Source organism: Capra hircus, chromosome 7 (genome assembly GCF_001704415.2).
Source record: "Capra hircus breed San Clemente chromosome 7, ASM170441v1, whole genome shotgun sequence".
In the NCBI taxonomy this organism is placed as follows: Eukaryota; Metazoa; Chordata; class Mammalia; order Artiodactyla; family Bovidae; genus Capra; species Capra hircus.
This window is the reverse complement of record NC_030814.1, coordinates 58,452,673-58,473,623: the sequence shown is the minus strand read 5'-3', so window position 1 is coordinate 58,473,623 and position 20,951 is coordinate 58,452,673. Positions and strand designations below refer to the sequence as shown.

The following is a 20,951-nucleotide window of genomic DNA, read 5'->3' as shown; positions in this document are numbered from 1 at the left end:
GTCTTTGGTTTACTGAGTTTATTGAAAAATTTCCCAATAGATTTAGATAAAGAAAAAGTCTCAAGTTAAAGTGTTAACTAATTGGAAAGTTTGGTATGCATGTGTTTATACATATTTTTCTGCTCAGGGCTGGAAGGCTAAAGTAGATATTAACCCACTTCAAGTTGTAGATGTATAAATTAAATGATATTAAGATCTTTTTTTAATGTAGAAAAGCAATTTATTCCATGATAAGCACTTACACAGTTAGTCATGGAGAGTAACAGGCGTGCTGTGAAACAGGTCACCCAAAATTGAGGTGGTATCAAACTAGTGGTCAAGGACTAACTCCTTAAAAGAAAAAAAAGTAACTCTTATCCAGGATTAATTTCATTTTAAAAACAAATACAAGCTATTGATTCACTCTTCTCAACTTAACTGGACAGTCTACATGTGGTATAACTATCAGGTAAAAACATAGATCTTTACAACTTGGTAGTCCCAAGTTTTTAAAAAAAAAAACCGTTTCACAGAAAGTAAAGAAATAATATTAAAACAGCTCAAGAAATACACCAACAAGCAAAAATATACGGAGAAGGAGGAACACGTTGTTTTGACTTGACTGAAGAAACGAGAGGAGACTGGTCTCTGTAAGAAAATGTGCATCCTGGGAAGTTCAGCATGCAGGAATTTGTATGACTTGAATCTCCTCTATTTCCTGAATAAAAACAACACCTTGTAGTATTTATACTTCATGGCTCAGACACTTACCTCACTTGGCTCTATTTCTTACTCACTCTAGCCTTTACTTAAAGGAGTCTGAAAAACCTGGGCATTATAGCATAAGAAGAAAAATAACCACACATGATATTCCCTCTTTTTTGTGGCTAGTTTTTGGAAGGAAAGATGCTAAAGCTGAAACTCCAGTACTTTGGCCACTTTATGCGAAGAGTTGACTCACTGGAAAAGACTCTGATGCTGAGAGGGATTGGAGGTAGGATGAGAAGGGGACAACAGAGGATGAGATGGCTGGATGGCATCACCGACTCGATAGACGTGAGTTTGAGTGAACTCCAGGAGTTGGTGATGGACAGGGAGGCCTGGCGTGCTGCGATCCATGGGGTCACAAAGAGTTGGACACGACTGAGCGACTGAAATGAACTGAACTGAATTGAACTTAGACCTCTGTTACTAGAAAATTCCTAAAGAAAATTTAAATATATGTCTATGGCTCTGCTGAATCAAGAAGCCACCAGTTAATATTTAGAAAACACCTTCTGTTTGGACTAATAACATTGTTGATAGAATTTATTATAGAGGGATAACCAAAGAAAGTCTGTGTCTCAAAACCAGTGTTAAATCAATCTCAGAGCAGAGAGAAAGAACAGGGGAGTCCAAAAATCACAAGTAGTGCAGACATGATCTAAGATCCTTGTCCTTCTGGAGCCACACTTTCTTCAGGGTCTTCATCATTATAAATGTTCTCTGCCATTTGCCACACTTGCATGATATTATCTTCTGATATAGAACAAATCACCCAAGGTTCATTGGGATTCCAGGAGAAAGCAGATATCTTGGCAATGTGACCACCATAAACAAACAACAATTCTGGTGGCCCATCCTCTGCATCTTCTGGGGATTGTCCCTCTCTAATTTTGCTTAAATCCCAGACATTCAGTCTATGATCAGTACCACTGGAAGCCAAAATAGTCTCATTGTGAGGCGACCACTGAACCTGGAATATTTCATCCTTATGTGAGGCAAAGGAATGCAACTTAAGTTTCAGATTTCTCAGATCCCACAGAGCAACAGTCTTGTCAGCTGATCCTGTGGCAAGAATGAACTCACGATAAGGACTGAAAGAAAGGCAGTTCACTTCAGCAGTGTGAGCATCAACTGGGTGGCTTGGCTTGGAAGTATTGTTAGAACGAGTATCCCAGATCATGAGTTTCTGATCATTAGCCACTGACCCAAAGAGGACTCATGGAGCAGATGCCAGGAGACATCTACTACTGCTGTGTGCCCTGTGAAGATGGTCTTCGCATCCACAACTTTCCCTTTCTTTGGAACAGCACTGATGTCCCACAGGCAGATGGTGTGATCATCTGAAGCACTCAGTAGGTGCCCACTGAGATTTGGGTTCCAAGAAAGCCCGTAGCCTTCCTTCTGATGCCCACAGAGACGCAAGTCTGGGTTGTACTCTCCAGAAGGGTCTAGTTTAGAAGGATGTTTTGTATAGCCAAAACCAAGAACATCACTGGATGGGGTCTTTGTTGCAATGATGCAAGGGTTCTGGGGCATATAGCATGCCCTGTTTACCTCTCCTTCAAGGTTGATCTTGATTTCTAATACAATTTGTCCACTAACTGAGCCAAAACCTCCAAATTCTCCTTTTTCACTGTTGTGTGAAGCATCAAACTGAACATCATCGTTAGGGAGCTGCATGCTGGCTATCACAAGGTGGTTTTGTTCATCTGATGTGTGTGTGTCCCCAGGAGAAGTCGATGAATACTGAAATCTTTCCCTTCTGGTCTGGTTACATCTGGAAGCCACTGTGCAGTTAGGCTAGGCCACTCCAGAGCATGGGTCATCACCAAATTGTAAAGAAAAGGAGTGTTCTTTTTCCATATTTTGTATTCTTCATTGATCACACATTCTTCTACTGCGTCATCAAAGGCTGCTTCCTTGTCAGCCATGGAGGGTAGGCAAGCTGGTGGGGGTCCTGTGATTTTAAGATCTTTGAGACCATTAGATCAGAGATGCTAAATAAATAGAACAAGTACTAGATTTTTCTTCTCAGTACTAGATTTTTCTCCTGAATTCCATCAGTCAAGAATGCAGAAACTTGGGGTTTTGCTCTTTTCACTCATCCCTTCTTTCTCCTCAGGTTATTTTGATAATTTTATGAGACTTCTATCCCTATGTTGTGCCCTCTTTTTTTCTGGCTAATAATCATTGAAAATGCATAAAATGGAAAATTTACATGCTTTATCTCAATAAATGCCTAGCAGAAACTGTTGGTACTAAGTACTGTTTTCCCCTATTTTACTAAGCTGAGATCTACAGAGAGAGAGAGAGAGAGAAAGAGCGCGAGCGAGAGAGCGCGAAAACCTTTCCCAAGGACACATAATAAACTGTAGAGCCAGATCTTGAATCTTAAGAGTCTGGTTTTACATTAAGCAGGATTATTATAAGAGGACCCTCCCTAGGTGCATGACCTAAGCATATAATGTGATTAAAAACCTTCAAGTGGAGTTGGGTCTATAATTGCTACTGGAATTTAATCCTAGAATCTTACTACCTAAAAGATGCATTGTAAAAAGTTCTGAGGATACCACAAAAATGAAGAATCTATAAGTCTCTTGTAACTCTGAGAGGTTTCTAACTTTGATAAAAGTTTTAGATAACAGTAATTGCTCATCAAAATACCTTAAAGATCTTTTCATATCACAGGATACATCTCAACTTGGCTAATTTAGATAATTTATATTTTACCCACCTTATAATGTACACATAACTGCTGAAGAATTTATGTAACAATATCCATCACAACAAATACATGAATGAGATATTAGAAAAGTCTGGGAATTCCCTGGCAGTCCAGTGGTTAGGATGCTGTGTTTCCATTTCAGGGGGCCCAGGTTTATCCCCTAGTCAGGGAACTAAGATCCCTAATCCAATTTCTTTGTAAAACCCCATTACTTAGGCAGAATACTGTAGATGAGATCCTGCAAACCATGTAGTATGGCCAAAAAAGAGGTTCATTTGTAAAACTCAATTACTTAGGCACAATATTGTAGGTGGGAAGATGGTACTGAAAGAAGAAATGAAACACAAATCTGTTTTGTATTGCAGTTTTGCTAAGGCCAACCATTGTGTGTGTGTGTGTGTGTGTGTGTGTGTGTGTGTGTGTGTGTGTGTGTGTGTGTGTTTAGGCTTCCCAGGTGGCACTAGTGGTAAATAACCTGCCTGCCAATGCAGGAGACATAAGAGACACAGGTTTGATCCCTGGGTTGGGAAGATCCCCTGGAGGGCCTGACAACCCACTCCAGTATTCTTGACTGGAGAATCCCATGGATAGAGGAACCTGGCAGGCTACAGTCCATAGGGTCGCACAGAGTCAGACATGACTGAAGTGACTTAGCACGCACACACATGTGTGTATATATATATATTCCAACTGAAGTCTGTAAAAGATCAAAAAATTATAGTTGTAAAAGGAATTGGATAGGAGCTCATATAAAATACTTGGAACTTTTTGCTGGAGGCAGTAACATAATTCTTTTTTTTTTTTTCATAATTCTTAATTAAGAGTGCCTGTGTAGTGGTCAGAGGTGGTACTTCTAGCTCAAGAAAAAAGGGCATGGAAAAGAGCTTCCTGAAGATTCTGTTAAATTTCTTCACCTTTTGGGTATCTAGTTTCTTCATCAGTACCAACTTGATTGGGGACTGTGCTCTTGTGAGCATTAAATGAAATAATATGTATAGCTGCTGCTGCTGCTGCTGCTGCTGCTAAGTCGCTTTAGTCGTGTCCGACTCTGTGCAACCCCATAGACGGCAGCCCACCAGGCTCCCCCATCCCTGGGATTCTCCAGGCAAGAACACTGGAGTGGGTTGCCATGTCCTTCTCCAATGCATGAAAGTGAAAAGTGAAAGTGAAGTCGCTCAGTCGTGTCCGACTCTCAGCAACCCCATGGACTGCAGCCCACCAGGCTCCTCCATCCATGGGATTTTCCAGGCAAGAGTACTGGAGTGGGGTGCCATTGCCTTCTCCGAATATGTATAGAAACAATATGTAAACGTAGTGCTAAGGCATCAACATGGCAAGGAAGAACCAAAAAGCCAATAATTACTTGATATTCTGTATATATGAACAGATACTTTCGAAAATTCACCCTTTTTAGGTGGAGGTGTGTGTTTGTTTTCTCCAAGCAGCAAACACAATGGGTATAGAAAGAAGACACTGTGACCTTCATTTAGACCAAGCTTAGGCCAATCCTGGAAAACAGTTCCAGTTCCAGGTACCTCACCAATATCTATATTTTTTGAAATTAAAAAAAATGTGTACAAATTGATGACTGCTTTGGCTAAAATCCACTTGGGAACAAGGGTATTTTTTTAGTGCCAAATTACCATCTTATTTTATTCTATGGCTAAAATCCCAAGAATTGAAGAGGAGAAACAGGGCCAAAATAAGTTTTTCTATTAAAATAAAAGGCCTTGAGTGATGAATGGAAACTTGGAACAGGTTTTAATGGCAATACCGGAAGCCAGAAATTAACTTAAATACAAACTAACCAATTTCTGGCATGCATTGAGTCTCAAATAGAATATTGGTTCTAATTTTAGTGAATTAGAAACATGTCTTACTCCAGGCAGTTGGTATTCTCATTCCAGAAAGGTCAACTTGTTGCTGGATTGGCCTGGACAATTGATGCTTCCTTGCTTTGAGTCATTGATAAAATGTTGAGTAACTAAGTACTAAGATCAATGGTAAATCTCTGAAGTCACCTACAAGAATTCTCCTTTCAGGCTGAAACATTCCATTAATAAACACTTTTTGTCACTGTTATCCAAATAATTATGAAATCATCTAATTGTACTGTCCATAGCCTTTCTTCGTTCCTTTTGTCTGTAAGGATATATTGGGGGACTTTATTTAATGTCTTCATGAATTTCAAATAGACTGTGCCTGTAGCATTTTCCTTGTCAATTATTCTAGCAACTGAAAATCTAAAATGCCCATGTGGAATTGTTTTAAAAGTTTATGTGGTTGGTTTGATGTTACCAGTTTTCAGTTAAGCCAAAGTGGTCCCTAGTATGAATGCCTTTGTCTCTAAGTGCTCAAAAACAGTTACTTTATTTTTTTTTCCCTTATAGCTTTTATTTTTTTTTTAAGATTTAAAATGTTTTATTTATTTATTTTTTTAATTTTAAAATCTTTAATTCTTACATGCGTTCCCAAACATGAACCCCCCTCCCACCTCCCTCCCCATAACATCTCTCTGGGTCATCCCCATGCACCAGCTCCAAGCATGCTGTATCCTGCATCAGACATAGACTGGCGATTCAATTCTTACATGATAGTATACATGTTAGAATGTCGTCCTCCCAAATCATCCCACCCTCTCCCTCTCCAATAGTTTTGAAGGAATTTATATCAGACTCAATGGCACTTTTTAGAAAACAGGAAATTTGGTACTTTAGTCACATCTGTAAGTTCCTCTAGAACTCTAGAAGATCATGTATTACTTGGCTCACTTATAGCACTTTTATGTTTCCTATCTCCTCACTGATCTTGAGGTTCAAGTTCCACTTAAACATTTTGCTCAATGAAAAGTAAAGAATTTGAGTGAGATACTTTCTAAATTTCTCTCAACCTTTAACATTCTGTGATTTTTGGTAGGCCATCTCAATTGAAAATAGTGATAGAGAAGCAAAGCTCTCTAATTGAATAGTTTGATTTTATCTGTTATATTACACTATCTGCCCCCAAGCTCTAGTATATTTCTCCCTTTTTATTATTTATCCAAAGATATTTTGAGTTCCTTTGTTTATTCTAAGCAATTTTCAGATGCCTCAGTCTCGAATCAACAGTATATTAATTTCTTAGAACTAAAGACTTAAAGGACCTTTCCCTAAAAGCTAATGCATTCCCTCTGGAGGAAAGGGACTGTGGAAAAAATTCAACCATTATGTTAAATGAAAACTCTTTTTTTATCTCTCCAATCATTGGATGCTGTACCTGTAAAGAATGCTATAATCATATTTGTAAACATTTTCCTTTTCAAGATGTATAAAGATCAGAAATGTGGTTCCTTTGTAACAGGATGGAATTTTTAAACTATTTTGGACCACACTAAACATTGGGATGTTCATTTGTCTCTGTTTTTAAATTATATGTCATGTGCTCAGTTGGTGGAACAACAAAAATACACACCTTAGAGCTGAAAATTATAACCTTCCCTATTTGACAGATATTCCCATAATGGTCAGCCCAAAGCCTGATCCAACTAATGAGAACACCTTGTGGTCAAAAGACTCTAGATTGTTTGCTTCCCCAAAGTAAAATGACTTGTAATGACACTGATAATAAAGGAACATGTATGTGAATTAGGAGTGTTCACTGAGCACCAGTATTTTCTCAGAGGCTTAACTGGGTTGCATTCTGATTGGTTTCGCTCCTGTGTCCAATGACGTCACGATAGATGCATTTCACAGATACAATTAAGGGATATAATTAAGGGAGACTATTTCAGAGTTCTTGGCTAACATGGGGGTAAATAAAATCATGGTTTTTTGTTGTTTTTTTTTGTGTGTGTGTGGTGCTTCTCATATCAGGTTACTTTCTTTGTTAGTTATGAGCAGGGAATATCTTTTTTTTATAATTTATAATTATAAAGTAGAAAGAGTGATAATATAATAATTCTGAACAGATCCTTTCTTAAAGAGTCCAGCAACTTTACAATTAGTTCCAGGTTTGAAATATTTTGAATTTCAAATTTTAAAGGAAGTTAAATCATTGCAGACTGTTGAACCCTCTCACCATGAGATCTGGGGGGGAAGAGGGAAGCGGTAGCTCTTCTTATATCTGCTAAAAAAGGATCTGAGGAAGTGGAAATGCCCATCACTTATTTATTGAGAGGTTTCCTACACTGTGAAAAAGATACAGACACATACAATGTGGCTTCTGCTTGTAGGTTGGTTATAATTAAGATAAAGAAATAATATTAAAGCATTTGGATGAATTAAAAAATGACACATTTAGAATTCTGAATGTCAGCATTTAGAGAGATAAAAAGACCTTATGTTTAGAATAGACAATGTTTCATGGATTAGGTAGGTTTTAAGATGGATCTTGAAATATAGATAAGATTTGGAAAGGGGGAGAGAAAAAATGAAGCTATTTTTATTTGAGATAATTGTACAGTGAAGTTGTAAATTTAGTTCTGTTCAAGAAACATTATTAAGTACCTCTGTGCCAATCTCTACACTGGGCGTTAGACATTACAGCATGTTTGGCAGCAGTTCTGTACTCTGTTGCTAGCGTATCTTCACATATCTTAAAAAAGGTGAATCTCTTGTGAGGAAACAAATCCCTTGAAGGAATTCTCATGATGTAAGTCCCTTTTCTTTGGTGATATAGAAAAGGACTGGTTTTTGTTTTCAAAATATAGGATAAGCTTAACTTTGGTACACAGTCATCTTCCCCATCATCACCGACTTCCTGTCTGGCATAGTTACAGGTGCTAATCTTTGTTTGATACTTTAAAGGGCCATGCTATATACAGACTGTCAACTAAGGAGGTTATCTGATGATAAGAAGTTGTTGCATTTTGATAATAACAATAATAATGATAATAACACTTGTCAATTATTATGTAGGTTGTTTTTCTCTTTCCAGTTTTATTGAGCTATAACTGACATACAGCTTTGTATAAGTTTAAGGTGTACAGCATGATGATTTGTTACATACATCATGAAATAATTACTACAATGTTTAATGAACATCCATTTTCTCATATAGATAGAAAATTAAAGAAAAAGAAAATTTCTTTACTCATGATGAGAACTCTTAGGATTTACTCTCTTAACAGCCTTCATATATAATATTTAGCAGTATCAATTATATTATTTATCATCTTATACATTATATCCCTAGTGCTTACCTTATAACTGGCAGTTTGTAGGCAGCCCATCTTCTAACTGGCTTCATCTAACTCCCCGTCTCCTACCCTCTCACCTCCGGTAACCATAAATCTGATTTCTTCTTCTATGAGTTGGTGTGTTTGTGAAGTATAATTGACATACAACGCTATGTTAATTTCTGGTGTACAACATAGCGATTCAATATTTCTGTGTGTTACAAAATGATCACCACAATAAGTCTAGTTAGCATTTGTCACTATACAGAGATATCACATTATTATTGACTATATTCCCATATTGTACGTTTCGTACCTGTGACTTATTTTATAAGAGGAAGTATGTACCTCTTTAATCTCCTTAAGATTGTTTTATATACATCATTTCATGTAATTGTAATGATTCTATGAGTTTACTTAAAATTGTCTTCCCCAATTATAATGAGTAAGCTCAAGTTTAAGTTATAGAACATGACCAAGGCCACATGGTTAGTCATTGGCAGGGGTGTGACTGACTTCAAAATCTGTATTACTACACTGTGCTACTCTGCTTTTCTGTAGAGGTTCTTGAAGGTCTGAGGAAAGGGAGGAGTGCATAGTGGTGTGGCTGAGGCATTAGTACTAATATTCATGGACAGGGCACCTGCCAGCAGTCTAAACAGTCCCATTCCAATAACTAGTAAGGTTGGCATGAGACATGTACAGTATATGAGGAACTAAGTCATTGTAATGCCAAATACAGAGTACACCATCTCTTCAGTACATCTTTGAAAAGGTGGCTGCTTTGCACTGGTGCTGTTTGCCTTCTCAGCCACTGAGGGAGTAAGCACTAGTTGAAGCTTATGATCCTGACACATCAAGATGGACAACCTGGCAGATGTCCTTGCTGGAAGATGACAAGATTACTAAGAGGAGAGGCCTGATTTTTCTCCTGAGTTGACACTTGGGGGCTTCCATTAAAAACATTACCAAGCGTCTGTCATTTTCATCTCTTCTTAAGAGCCTGTGATCTTGTCAGGGGCACAGGTCCATGCATGGGCAGTGCCTAGTGACCAGGTTCCCGAGTTGTGGGCAGAGGTGACAGTGACTATGAAAGCCTGGGAGGAGATGAGGGAAGAAAAGGTCATTCTTCCTGACAACTCCTAACTTGATTCCACTTATAAGCCATTTATTTTCAGAAATAAGTAATGGGTGAAGACATAGGCCAGACCTACAATTCATGCACTTGAAAGTTTAAGGCTTTCGGAGATCAAATTACCACAGCAAATACAGACAGAGTTACTATAGGGACATTTTGGAAGGAAGCTGACAGAGGGAGAAGTCAGAAGCCTAGGAAAGGAGATAGAATGCGATGGAAATTGCTTCCCTCTCTGCACCCTTGAGGGAACAAAGAGGGCAAATAAGAAGCAGCACATAGAAGACATAGAAGGAAGAGAGAGAAGGAAGCTGGGAGCTTCTCTGGAGTAAAATGAGTTAGGTTGTGGAGCTGTCAGAGGGTGCACCCGGTGTGTGGGGAGAAGAGATGCCCTAGTCCAGGCCTTTGAAACCTGGGTGCCTTGGCCCCTTCACCCCCTGAGGGAGCAAAGCATGTCAAATGTTAGGTCTTGTTCTAGTTTTGTTGCAGTTCATAGCTAGGAAATGACCCTCAGCAGAAGATCAAGGGGTGAGAGGATACTGAAAGAAGAGAAGGAGTGCTTTTTTTTTTTTTTGAAACAAGTAGGGCAATGAGTTTTAAATTCTTGTAGAATAGATGAGAAGGCCTGGGGAAAGTGGATGCTCAGAACAGAGAAGAGGCAATGACACAGCACAGAAAGGCTTCTTCTGATCCTTCTGCCTTTCTGTTCACTGAAGGCAACTGGTTATCCTTTTGTTGCCTCTGCAGCAATACAAGGGGTGTATTACACCTGCAGAGACCAGCAGGTGTAGAGGAGCCTCGTATTTATGGAATATGAGCTGCAGCCATTGAAATTGCTGCCTGGTAGTGTAAGATAAATCCTAACCTCCCACATTTTGCTTAATAACAGCAGACTTTTCACTGCAATGCATTAATGGATTCCAACTTCTGGACAGGCTTGGGAAATCAAGAGTAACAATCTTGATGTAATGGTTTTGCAGGCTCTTGACATTGTCATCCATTAAATAAAAAAATTAAATCACTTGAAAGAACAAAGAAAATGTTTTGGGTGATAAATGAAAAAGATTTGAAGTAAAATGAGGAAAAGCTTGAAGGAAGAAACTCTTTAAAATTTGACCAGATTCTCCCCACTATGATCAAAAGTGGTCAAGTAAGAGCTTAGCCTGCAGCCTCATGGAACCAATATTTTACAGAATTTTAAAACCTGAAATATTGGTTATTTGCCAAGGCACACACTCAAAGGCCATTCAGCTAGGAGCAGAATCGAGTGTTGGATCCCAGGATGCTAGTTTTAGGTCTGCACTTCCCACCCCCTCCCTCTGCTCTAGAAGTTGAACACTTTCTGCAGTATTTAGGAGTATTCAGGGAAAATGCTGGGGTCAGAGAAATAATCTCCGTCATCCTCCAGAGTGCCTCTCTCGCGTTTGTTTCTTTGAACGTGAAGCCGCCGCCCAGATACCAGTACTTAGCTGAGGCCATCTGTGTATTTTCTTGAACTGCGCTTGGAAATCTTTTCCTGGGAGCTGATAGCTCGAGTCCTAGCGATTTAGCAGTCTTTGCTAGAATCTGCTTACAAGACCGGTGCAGCAGCCGAGGGACCGTGGAGACGGGCTGAACAGGACAGTAGGGGCAGGGAGAAAGGGAGTGGCCGTGTTCCCGCGGTCTGCGGGGATCCGGCGGGTTCGGGGTGCAGGAGCTGGGGCTGGAGTGGTTGGAGCGTCTGGGCTGACTGGGTCGGTCGCCGTCCGCCACCTCGGTGCGGAATCGGAGCCGGACTTGCTGAGCACTCCTCCCCCTCCCCTTCTGCTTCCTCTTCCCTCCCCCTGGACCAGCGGCGGCGGCGGCGGCGGCAAGGAAGCGAAGCCAGGCAGAGCGACTCGGTGGCGAGCGGATGAGCTGGGATATGGCGAGTCAGAGCTGGCGGCGGGGCCAGGAGCCCTCCGGAGGGCCCACGAGGGGAGCGGCCCCTGGCATTTGCTAGCGTTTGCTGGCACGTGAGGTGTGGGGGAGCGGGCGCTGGGCGGCACGAGCGGAGGCGGAGGCGCGGCCGGGGCGTGGAGCAAGGCAAGCTGCTGCCTCCGGCCCTGCCCGGCTGCCTCCGCCGTGGCCGGTGGCTATGGAGCTGGCGGGCATCAGACCCGGGGCGACAGTGCATCCGCGACCCCAGCCGCCCATGTCCTGGCTGCCGCTGTTACAGCTTCTCCTGCTGCTGCCGGGCCCAGCGGCCTCCCAGCTGCGATACTCGGTGCCAGAGGAGCAGGCACCCGGCGCGCCTGTGGGCAACGTGGCTCGTGCGCTGGGGTTGGAGCTACGGCGCTTGGGGCCGGGCTGCCTGCGCATCCACCACCTGGGTGCGCCCAGCCCGCGCTACCTGGAGCTGGACCTGACCAATGGAGCGCTCTTCGTGAACGAGCGCATTGACCGGGAGGCGCTGTGCGAGCAGCGGCCTCGCTGCCTGCTCAGCCTGGAAGTGCTGGCGCACAGCCCGGTGGCGGTGAGCGCCGTGGAGGTGGAGGTGCTGGACATCAACGACAACTCGCCCCGCTTCCCGCGGCCCGACTACCAGCTGCAGGTAAGCGAATCGGTGGCCCCTGGAGCGCGCTTTCACATAGAGAGCGCGCAGGACCCCGACGTGGGCACCAACTCGGTGCAGACCTACGAGCTCAGCCCCAATGAGCACTTCGAGCTGGACCTGAAACCCCTGCAAGAGAACAGTAAGGTGCTGGAGCTGCTGCTGCGGAAGGGCCTAGACCGCGAGCAGGCAGTCTTGCACCACCTGGTTCTCACAGCTGTGGATGGGGGCAGCCCAGCCCGCTCCGGCACGGCGCAGATCTCGGTGCGAGTCCTGGACACTAACGACAATTCTCCGGCCTTCGACCAGTCCACTTACCGCGTCCACCTTCGAGAGGACTCGCCCCCAGGCACGCTAGTGGTGAAGCTGAATGCCTCCGACCCGGATGAGGGCTCCAATGGCGAGCTCACGTACTCCTTGAGCAGCTACACGTCGGACCGGGAGAGACAGCTCTTCAGCATCGACGCCAGCACAGGGGAAGTGCGGGTCAGCGGAGCGCTGGATTACGAGGAGGCCTCCTCCTACCAGATCTATGTGCAGGCAACTGACCGGGGTCCAGTGCCCATGGTGGGTCACTGCAAGGTGCTGGTGGATATCGTGGACGTGAATGATAACGCACCAGAGGTGGTGCTCACGGACCTGTACAGCCCGGTGCCCGAGGACGCTGCCCCCAACACTGTTGTGGCCCTTCTCAGTGTCAATGACCAAGACTCGGGTCCCAACCGGAAAGTGAGCCTGGGCCTGGAGGCCGCACTGCCTTTCCGACTGAATGGTTTTGGAAACTCCTACACATTGGTGGTGAGTGGACCTCTGGACCGGGAGCGGGTGGCCGCCTACAACATCACAGTGACTGCCACTGACGGGGGAGTACCACAGCTCACGTCCCAGCGGACACTGCAGGTTGAGATCTCTGACATCAATGACAACCCCCCCAGCTTCCCAAAGGACTCCTACTCCATCTACATCGAGGAGAACAATTTGCCAGGGGTGTTGCTCTGCACTGTGCAAGCGTCGGACCCAGATGAAAAGGAGAATGCGGAGGTGACCTACTCCCTCCTGGAGAGGGAGGTTCAAGGGCTGCCGGTCACCTCCTATGTGTCCATTAACAGTGCCAGTGGCAGCCTTTATGCTGTCAACTCCTTTGATTATGAGAAGTTTCGGGAGTTTTTTGTGATTGTGGAGGCCCGAGACAATGGGAGCCCACCACTGAGCAGCACTGTGACGGTCAATGTGTATGTAGTGGACGTGAATGACCATGCCCCTCACATCCTGTACCCTACCTCAACCAATTCATCAGTAGCCATTGAAATGGTGCCTCGAACTGCCCCTGCTGGCTACCTGGTCACTAAAGTCATAGCCATGGACTCAGATTCTGGGCAAAATGCTTGGCTCTTTTACCATCTGTCCCAGATTTCTGACCTGGACCTCTTTAAAGTAGAGCTCCACACAGGAGAAATTAGGACTACCAGGAAGATGGGAGACGAGACTGGAACCACTTTCAACCTGACCGTGGTGGTCCGAGATAACGGAGAGCCATCGCTGTCAGCCTCTGTGGCCATTACAGTAGCCGTGGTGGATAGGGTTTCCAGAATCCTCCCTGACACTCAGAGACATGTGAAAAGTCCTCGGACATACTCTGAAATTACACTTTATCTCATAATAGCACTAAGCACAGTGTCTTTTATATTTCTTTTGACAATCATTGTTTTGAGCATCATCAAGTGCTACCGCTACACTGCTTACGGCACCACGTGCTGTGGAGGCTTCTGTGGAGTGAGGGAGAGGTGCCCTGCAGAACTCTACAAGCAGGCCAACAACAACATTGACGCCAGGATACCTCCCGGCCTCAAAGTGCAGCCGCACTTCATCGAAGTGCGAGGGAATGGCTCCCTCACCAAGACCTACTGCTACAAGGCCTGCCTGACAGCAGGCTCAGGGAGCGATACCTTCATGTTTTACAACACAGGGGCACAGACAGGACCAGGACCTGGGGGAGCCCAAGCAGCGGCAGGTGACAGCAGGCACCTCACAGGCCAAAGTGGGCAGAGTGCTGGGAACCTGATTATACTAAAAAATGAAGCTGTTTCTCAACATGAGGTGAGATGGTAGTCAAGGGGCCTTCCAAAAAGTCATGCATTTTTCACCCCCTCCACCACTATCATGTGGTTGGCTTTATTGAGTCATTAACAATGGGGAGGGTTATCTGGCACACTGAGTATATGTAGTACCTGTGACCGAGTTATAATCTTATGTGTTTTCCTCTAGAAAAAGAGCACCAGAGAATTGTTTTAGTTTCCCTTTTCTTTTCAGATATATGAAGACTTGACTATAAAATTGTTTGAGGAATGAGGGTTTGTCTTAAGTGTGGGATGTTCAAGCACAGCTTTGTAGAGAAATAGAATAGACCCGAGAATAAGATGGTGCTATAGGGAGTGATGTTATGAGACTCAAGGAGGAAGGGCTTGTGCCATGTCATCTACAGGGAAAGTTCTCTTTTGAAACCCTAGAGGGCTGTTGTTTTTTCAAAGTTCTTAGACTTCAGGATTATGGTGGTCACCTCTGTATGCTTTCCATACTATTTATACCTTGGACTATCTACAGTGTAAAGTATCTAGTTAATATTTCTGGATATTAGTTCATATTAGTTAATCCAGTTAATATTTCTTTTTTTTAATTTTTATTTTTACTTTATTTTACTTTACTAATATTTCTAATATTAGTTTTGCATTGTACTAATGTGATATGATCTGCTAGAAACTCTTATCAGAGTTGATGAGATCACAGAATGTGGACCCCCCCACCCACCCCAAAGACAAAGTTTGTTTTGGCTGTTTGCTGTGGTAACTCTTCTGTAGGGGCTGTCAGAGGAGATGAATGATGATAAGGCCAGGAACCCATTTGTCTGGTTGGGCCATGGAAATGTTAGAATGAGTGGACTAGGGATGTGAGGGTATGGTGAAGCCTGGGACAAGCTGGGGTTGGGGAGAAAGAAAGGGCGGAAGAATCCTGCCCTTAATCACCTTTCTTGGCATTGTGTGAACTCATTGTAAGAGGATTTCCCTGCACTTAGAGTAAGTCTGATTCCCTCTTAACAGTTCCTAAGGCTTTGATGAGATGTGAAGCAGCCTCTTCAAGGCCCTCTTGTCTTTAACTTAAATGATAATACTTTAAAGAATACTTCAGTATGTTCCAAAGCACACGTTCATTTGCTGAATCTAGCTACAAAAGCCTTGGAAAGTGGGACTTACTGTACAGGAAGGACAGGTGTTAGCAGATACAATGGTTTTAAGTTTTAAGTAGGCATAAGCTTAGTTTGCTCATTATATGAAGGATATATATGTTGGATAGTGCATGTGTTTTGTGTAGTGTGTTTGTCTCCACATGCATTTTCTGGGATACTCTAAATAGGATTGCAGAAGTCAAAATTTTATCTCATAAATAGTGATAAATTGTTTCTTCCCAAACAACTACTTTGTAGCTAGGACTTTCAGAGGTACTGCAAAATGAATTAATAGTATTTGTCCCTCCTATATTTTTGTGATGTGTTTTCATTGACATATTGCTGTCTTTTTATCCATAGTTTCACATTCTAAATTCATGCTCATCTTCAGGAAATTAATACCTAAGCACAGAATAGAACAGAGATGGATTGACAGAATTTCCATGTACATTGAAGGTAGATTTATCTGAGGAGCCTGGTGTTAGTCAATGCTGAGCAGTCACCAGAGGCAGATTGCAGATTAAGAACAGGGGGTGGGGAGTCAAGGAGTTTCTAGAATTCTTTGGATCATAGGTTTTGGCAGCATGTAGGGGAGCCTGGTGGGCTGCTATCTATGGGGTTGCAGAGTCAGACACGACTGAAGTGACTTAGCAGCAGCAGCAGAAGGGCTTAATTTTAAATAAGGATGCTGTAGACATTTGCTGAACAAATTCCTGAGAAGTCTTCTTGGGCCTCTCTACAGAGAGCAGGGCAGGTGAGCTTTGCTACCAGCTGTGAGCCAGAAGCAAGGGGAGTGAACTGTTACCCTCCCTCTCCTGATTCAAAGCTTGAGACAATTTGATATGTGAACTATATTTGTCTCACACTGACCTGTGTGTTAACATGTGCTTTGGTTCACAAACCTTTAATCTAGGGAGAAAATTATGTCAGAAAAGTGCTTACTCCTGTGGGATTTTGCCAGGAGAGTACTTGATTTTAATAATGGCAAATTTTTGCCAGCTGCTTTTGGAAATTCAGTGCCTATCTGCAGCTCCTGGAATACTTGCAGTTACATAGAGAGAGTGAGTCATGTTGTCATAGCATGGCAAAATAGGGACAGAAACCATTCAACTCTGAAAATCATCACTGCTGGATCAGCCTGTTAAAATCTTATGTTAGACTTTCTGTCTTCTCTACCCAGTCCTTTCAGATGGCAGGAGAGTCCTGGGGTGCAATTAATCCCATGTGTCTAAAATTAGTTGGGAACTGGAAAAGATGAATAAGGAATTTGTGCTCACTGACCACCCAGCTATATATAAAAATATTCTGCACTGCAATATATGTATGGTTTTATTACCTGTAAGTCATATATTAAACAAATACTTATCAACATCTAGCATATGAGGAAACAGAGGTTAAGTAACATACACAGTCACTCTATTAGTGGTATTTTAAGTCATATCTGTCTAACTCCAAAGACTGTGCTGTTTGAAATGTTATAGATAGAAGTCTCATTGTTTATATTCCTGTTGATATGGGATACTCAGGCATTTAGGCTACTGCTGATTCACCTAAAAGTGTCACTTAACTGCTCTGGAAAAAGAGGAATTCTTTGCATAAAAGTAGGTCACCAATGGGAGGATCAGTGAGTAAAAAATGTTACTACCAAACTAGCATATTTTTATTTGTTTTACCATTGACAAAACCTGTTCAACAGATCTTTTATCTTCATTCTTTCTCTAGTTTCTCTTGTTGCTTATTAAATATCAGTATTTAACATCAGAATAATCTTTTGGTAGATTTTATCCCCCAGTGAGTTTATTTCATGAGCCACTTGTACAGTGAGGTTTTTGGAGTAACTGTTTAACAATGGGGCAGAATTTTTCCTTGGAGAGATCTGAAAACCTAGTATTGAATGTAGTTGGCACCGTCTTCAGAATCACCAAGAAAAGAAACCAAAGCTTATGGTGGATTCTGTGCACTTGTGGTCCTGCACTTGTGACTGCTGATGAGTCACTTTGAGTGCTCTGGTCAGAATTGTCCAACTGGGCCTCACTGGGACTAGTTGGCCCAAGATGTAGACATCACAAGAAAGTAGCAGAAATGAGATATATTTACATTCACTTTCACTTATTTTAAAGCAATTTGGAGTCACCAAATCTTCAGTTATTTTTGCTGCTGTGTGTACATATTCACTCTAATTCCAGATGTAGTAACCTGGAAAGTAACCCTCCTTTCAGTGGCAGCTAATTTTTTTCCGACAGGACTGACTCTTCTAGCTGGTGACTGACTCTGCCCTGGATCAGAATGTACACTTCATGTAAAGTGGCATTGTAGTGAATTCATTAAAAACCTCACCGTGGTCAAAATAGGCAAAGAAATTGTGTCTGAGCTTCCATTTCAATGTCTCATCCTCATATGGTCACTTTTGAATGGATGGGACTGTTTTGTTTTGCCATTTCTGTTTTGCTTATAGGGCTGTTGTGAGAAAAGATTTCTTTGGTCTAAGAATACAATAATGTATTCACATTACCCTCTTCCTCCCCTTTTCTACATATCAGCTGAGCCAGATGGAATTATGGCTGAGCTCCTCTCTGCCTCTTTATCTTGCACATATTCTGATTGTTGAAGAAATCTGTTTACTGTAGCTTGAATGTCATTGGCCTACCCTTCGTACTGACCCAGGAGTGAGCCTGCACACGGGCATCTGCTCTAACTCAGAACACTCTGCAGGGACACAGCCTGGCATATTATAAATTGTCTATTGGCATGCTGTCTGTTTGACAGAATAGCAGAGTCGGTTCTGGATACTTGCCTTGGTTGGCCACCAAGTTTTGCTCTCAGTGAGAGGTCAGGATGATGTCAGTTTGCAAATGTTTGAGGAAAAATTACCACCAGCAAGCCAGAGGTTTAGCTGAACTGTGGGGATTTACAGATGTCTTCGAATGTGACTTTTGTAAATTTCACCTGGCTTCATGTTCCTGTGCATATTATAGGACGAATATAAATTTGGCTTATTTGTATGATAATATTTTGAGTATTTTAATCTGAAAGCATGATTTCAAAAAGCAAAGGTCAAGAGAATTCCTCTGCAGTGTTTTAAATAAGCTAGCCTAAAAATTATGCAACCCTGTTTCTTTTGAGGGTTTGAATTTGACAAATGTGAAGAAATCTCCAAAATCACAAAAATTGAAGAAGAATATTAGTTCCTTGGCACATGAACAACACTGGTTCCTTTCTGGCCTTGCAGGGTCAAAACTCGGCTCCAGGGAAGTGAAACTGTGAGTGAAAAAGTAACTGCTGTGCTCGCAGGCTGTGCATCCAGAGTTAAGCAGACCTAGCATTTTCTGTTGTACTGGACCCATTATGTATGTTTTAAAGTTATGTGTACTTTATTTTCCTGCTCTGTGGATTAAGATTATAAATGACTATTTTTAGAAGTAACTATTCACCTAGACGGGCTTCCCAGGAGGCACTAGTGGAGGGTTCAATCTCTGGATCAGGAAGATCCCCTGGAGGAGGGAATGGCAACCCACTTCAGTATTCTTGCCTGGAGAATCCCATGGACAGAGAAGCCTGGCGGGCTACAGTCCATGGGGTCGCACAGAGTCAAACATGACTGAGATACTGAGTGTGATCACAATTCACCTAGAAATCTCATACATATCATCTTTTCATTTTGATTTACGAGAAGACTAATATGTAACATAACAGTGATTATTTTAAATGTTAGATTCCTTTTTGCCTGATGACCAACAGTTTTATGTATTCATTTCCTATTGCTTTGTAACAAGTCACCACAGATTAGTGGTTAAAACTAATACTCAATTATTACCTGCCCATTGTGGCTGGCTTCTCTGCTCAGGTTTTCACAAGGCTTGAAAGGAACATATCTGCCAGGCTGAGTTCTCTCTTGGACACTCCAAAGAAGAATCTGCTTCCAAGTTCATTCAAGTTGTTGGGTAGAATGCAGTTCCTTGAGTACTGAGCTCCCTGTTTTCTTACAGGGAAAGAAGGGGGCCCCATGGCCCCCTTTTCTTACAGGGGGGCCCACGGCCCCCTCCATCTTCAGAGCTGGAGAGTATTTTGACAGTAGAAAATATTTTCTCTTGTGGACTCCCTCTCATGCTTCAGATGTCTCTGATGGACTCCGTCTCAGGTTCAGATGTCTCTGATTTCTGTCTCTGATTTCTATACCCAGATTTAAAAGACTGGAATGATTAGATCATCCCACCTATATTATCTCCCTCTTTTCAAAGCCGACTGTGCCATGTAGTATGACTTAATCATGGAGTAAGGCCCATCATATTCAGTCTTGGAGATTATACAGGGCATTCACACAGGGTGTAGTGATCCTGGAGGCCATTTTTGGGTTTTGCCTATCATAATTTATATTAGTGTTCATAAAATATCACTGAAAAATTTGCAGTGGATACCTCTTTAATAGATTCCTACTAGGAAGGAAAAGGAGATGCTACATGTAGTCTTGTTTCTCAAACAACCATTTATTGATAGCTTCATGGATTTCCATAATAAGAAGATAGCATTTACTTCACTGAGTAGTCCTATGATTTTATGAATGGCATAGAGTATCTGTCCTGGAAAAGGTGATTCACTCTTTTGTAGCTCAAATATTCTATAGTATAAATAGTAAATAATAGCACTACAGGATAAATAAAATCTCAGCTATAATTTTGATATAAATTTAAATGTATTCTTGTTCTTCAGTACTACGTTACCTGAACTACTTAATTCAGCTTTCCCACTTCTGGAATTCTGTGACTTATTCTACTGACGGACTACTCTTTGAAACAACATACTGGGGCTTTTTACCTATAAATCTTAAGCAAAGCTCAGGGATGTACCATCCAAGTATTAGGGAACTGAACATATGTCTCATTGTATCAGGTATATCGGTAGTCAACCTCTCAGCTTCAATTTTTCCAAGTTTAACCAAGTTCAGCTGAAACCCATGTACATTTTTTTTTTTACCTTTAATTTCATATCATTTTAAAGTTAATCAATATTGGGGGAAGTCAGTAGTAAAAAAGAGAAAAAAGTATATCTGTTATTCCATGCAAATTTATTTAAAACACAGACTTTCACATTCAGTTCAGTTCAGTCGCTCAGTCATGTCCGACTCTTTGCAACACCACGCACTGCAGCACGCCAGGCTTCCCTGTCCATCACCAACTCCCAGAGCTTGCTCAAACTCATGTCCATCAAGTTGGTGATGACATCCCACCGTCTCATCCTCTGTTGTCTCCTTTTTCGCCTGCCTTCAATCTCTCCCAGCATCAGGGTCTTTTCAAATGAGTTAGTTCTTGGAATCAGGTGGCCAAAGTATTGGAGTTTCAGCTTCAGCATCAGTCCTTCCAGTGAATATTCAGAACTGATTTCCTTCAGGATGGACTGGTTGGA

At 42.2% G+C, this 20,951-nt stretch overlaps 1 protein-coding gene and 1 pseudogene across 6 annotated transcripts in view; one reads left to right on the top strand and one right to left on the bottom strand.

Annotated features, from left to right (window-relative positions):
* The window catches only part of LOC102181119 (protocadherin alpha-C2), a 187,060-nt gene that overhangs the window by 125,330 nt on the left and 40,779 nt on the right, over positions 1–20,951 (top strand). For 2 of the 6 annotated variants that reach the window (XM_018050260.1, XM_013965615.2), the window contains exon 1: positions 11,251–14,428. The exons of the other annotated variants lie outside the window; for them this stretch is intronic. In XM_018050260.1, coding sequence (XP_017905749.1) covers positions 11,876–14,428 — 2,553 coding nt within the window. In that variant the 5' untranslated portion in view covers positions 11,251–11,875. Of the gene's footprint in view, positions 1–11,250; positions 14,429–20,951 lie in introns of those variants that run through there. 6 annotated transcript variants of the gene reach the window in all.
* On the bottom strand, positions 1,403–3,012 carry LOC102180589 (annotated as a pseudogene).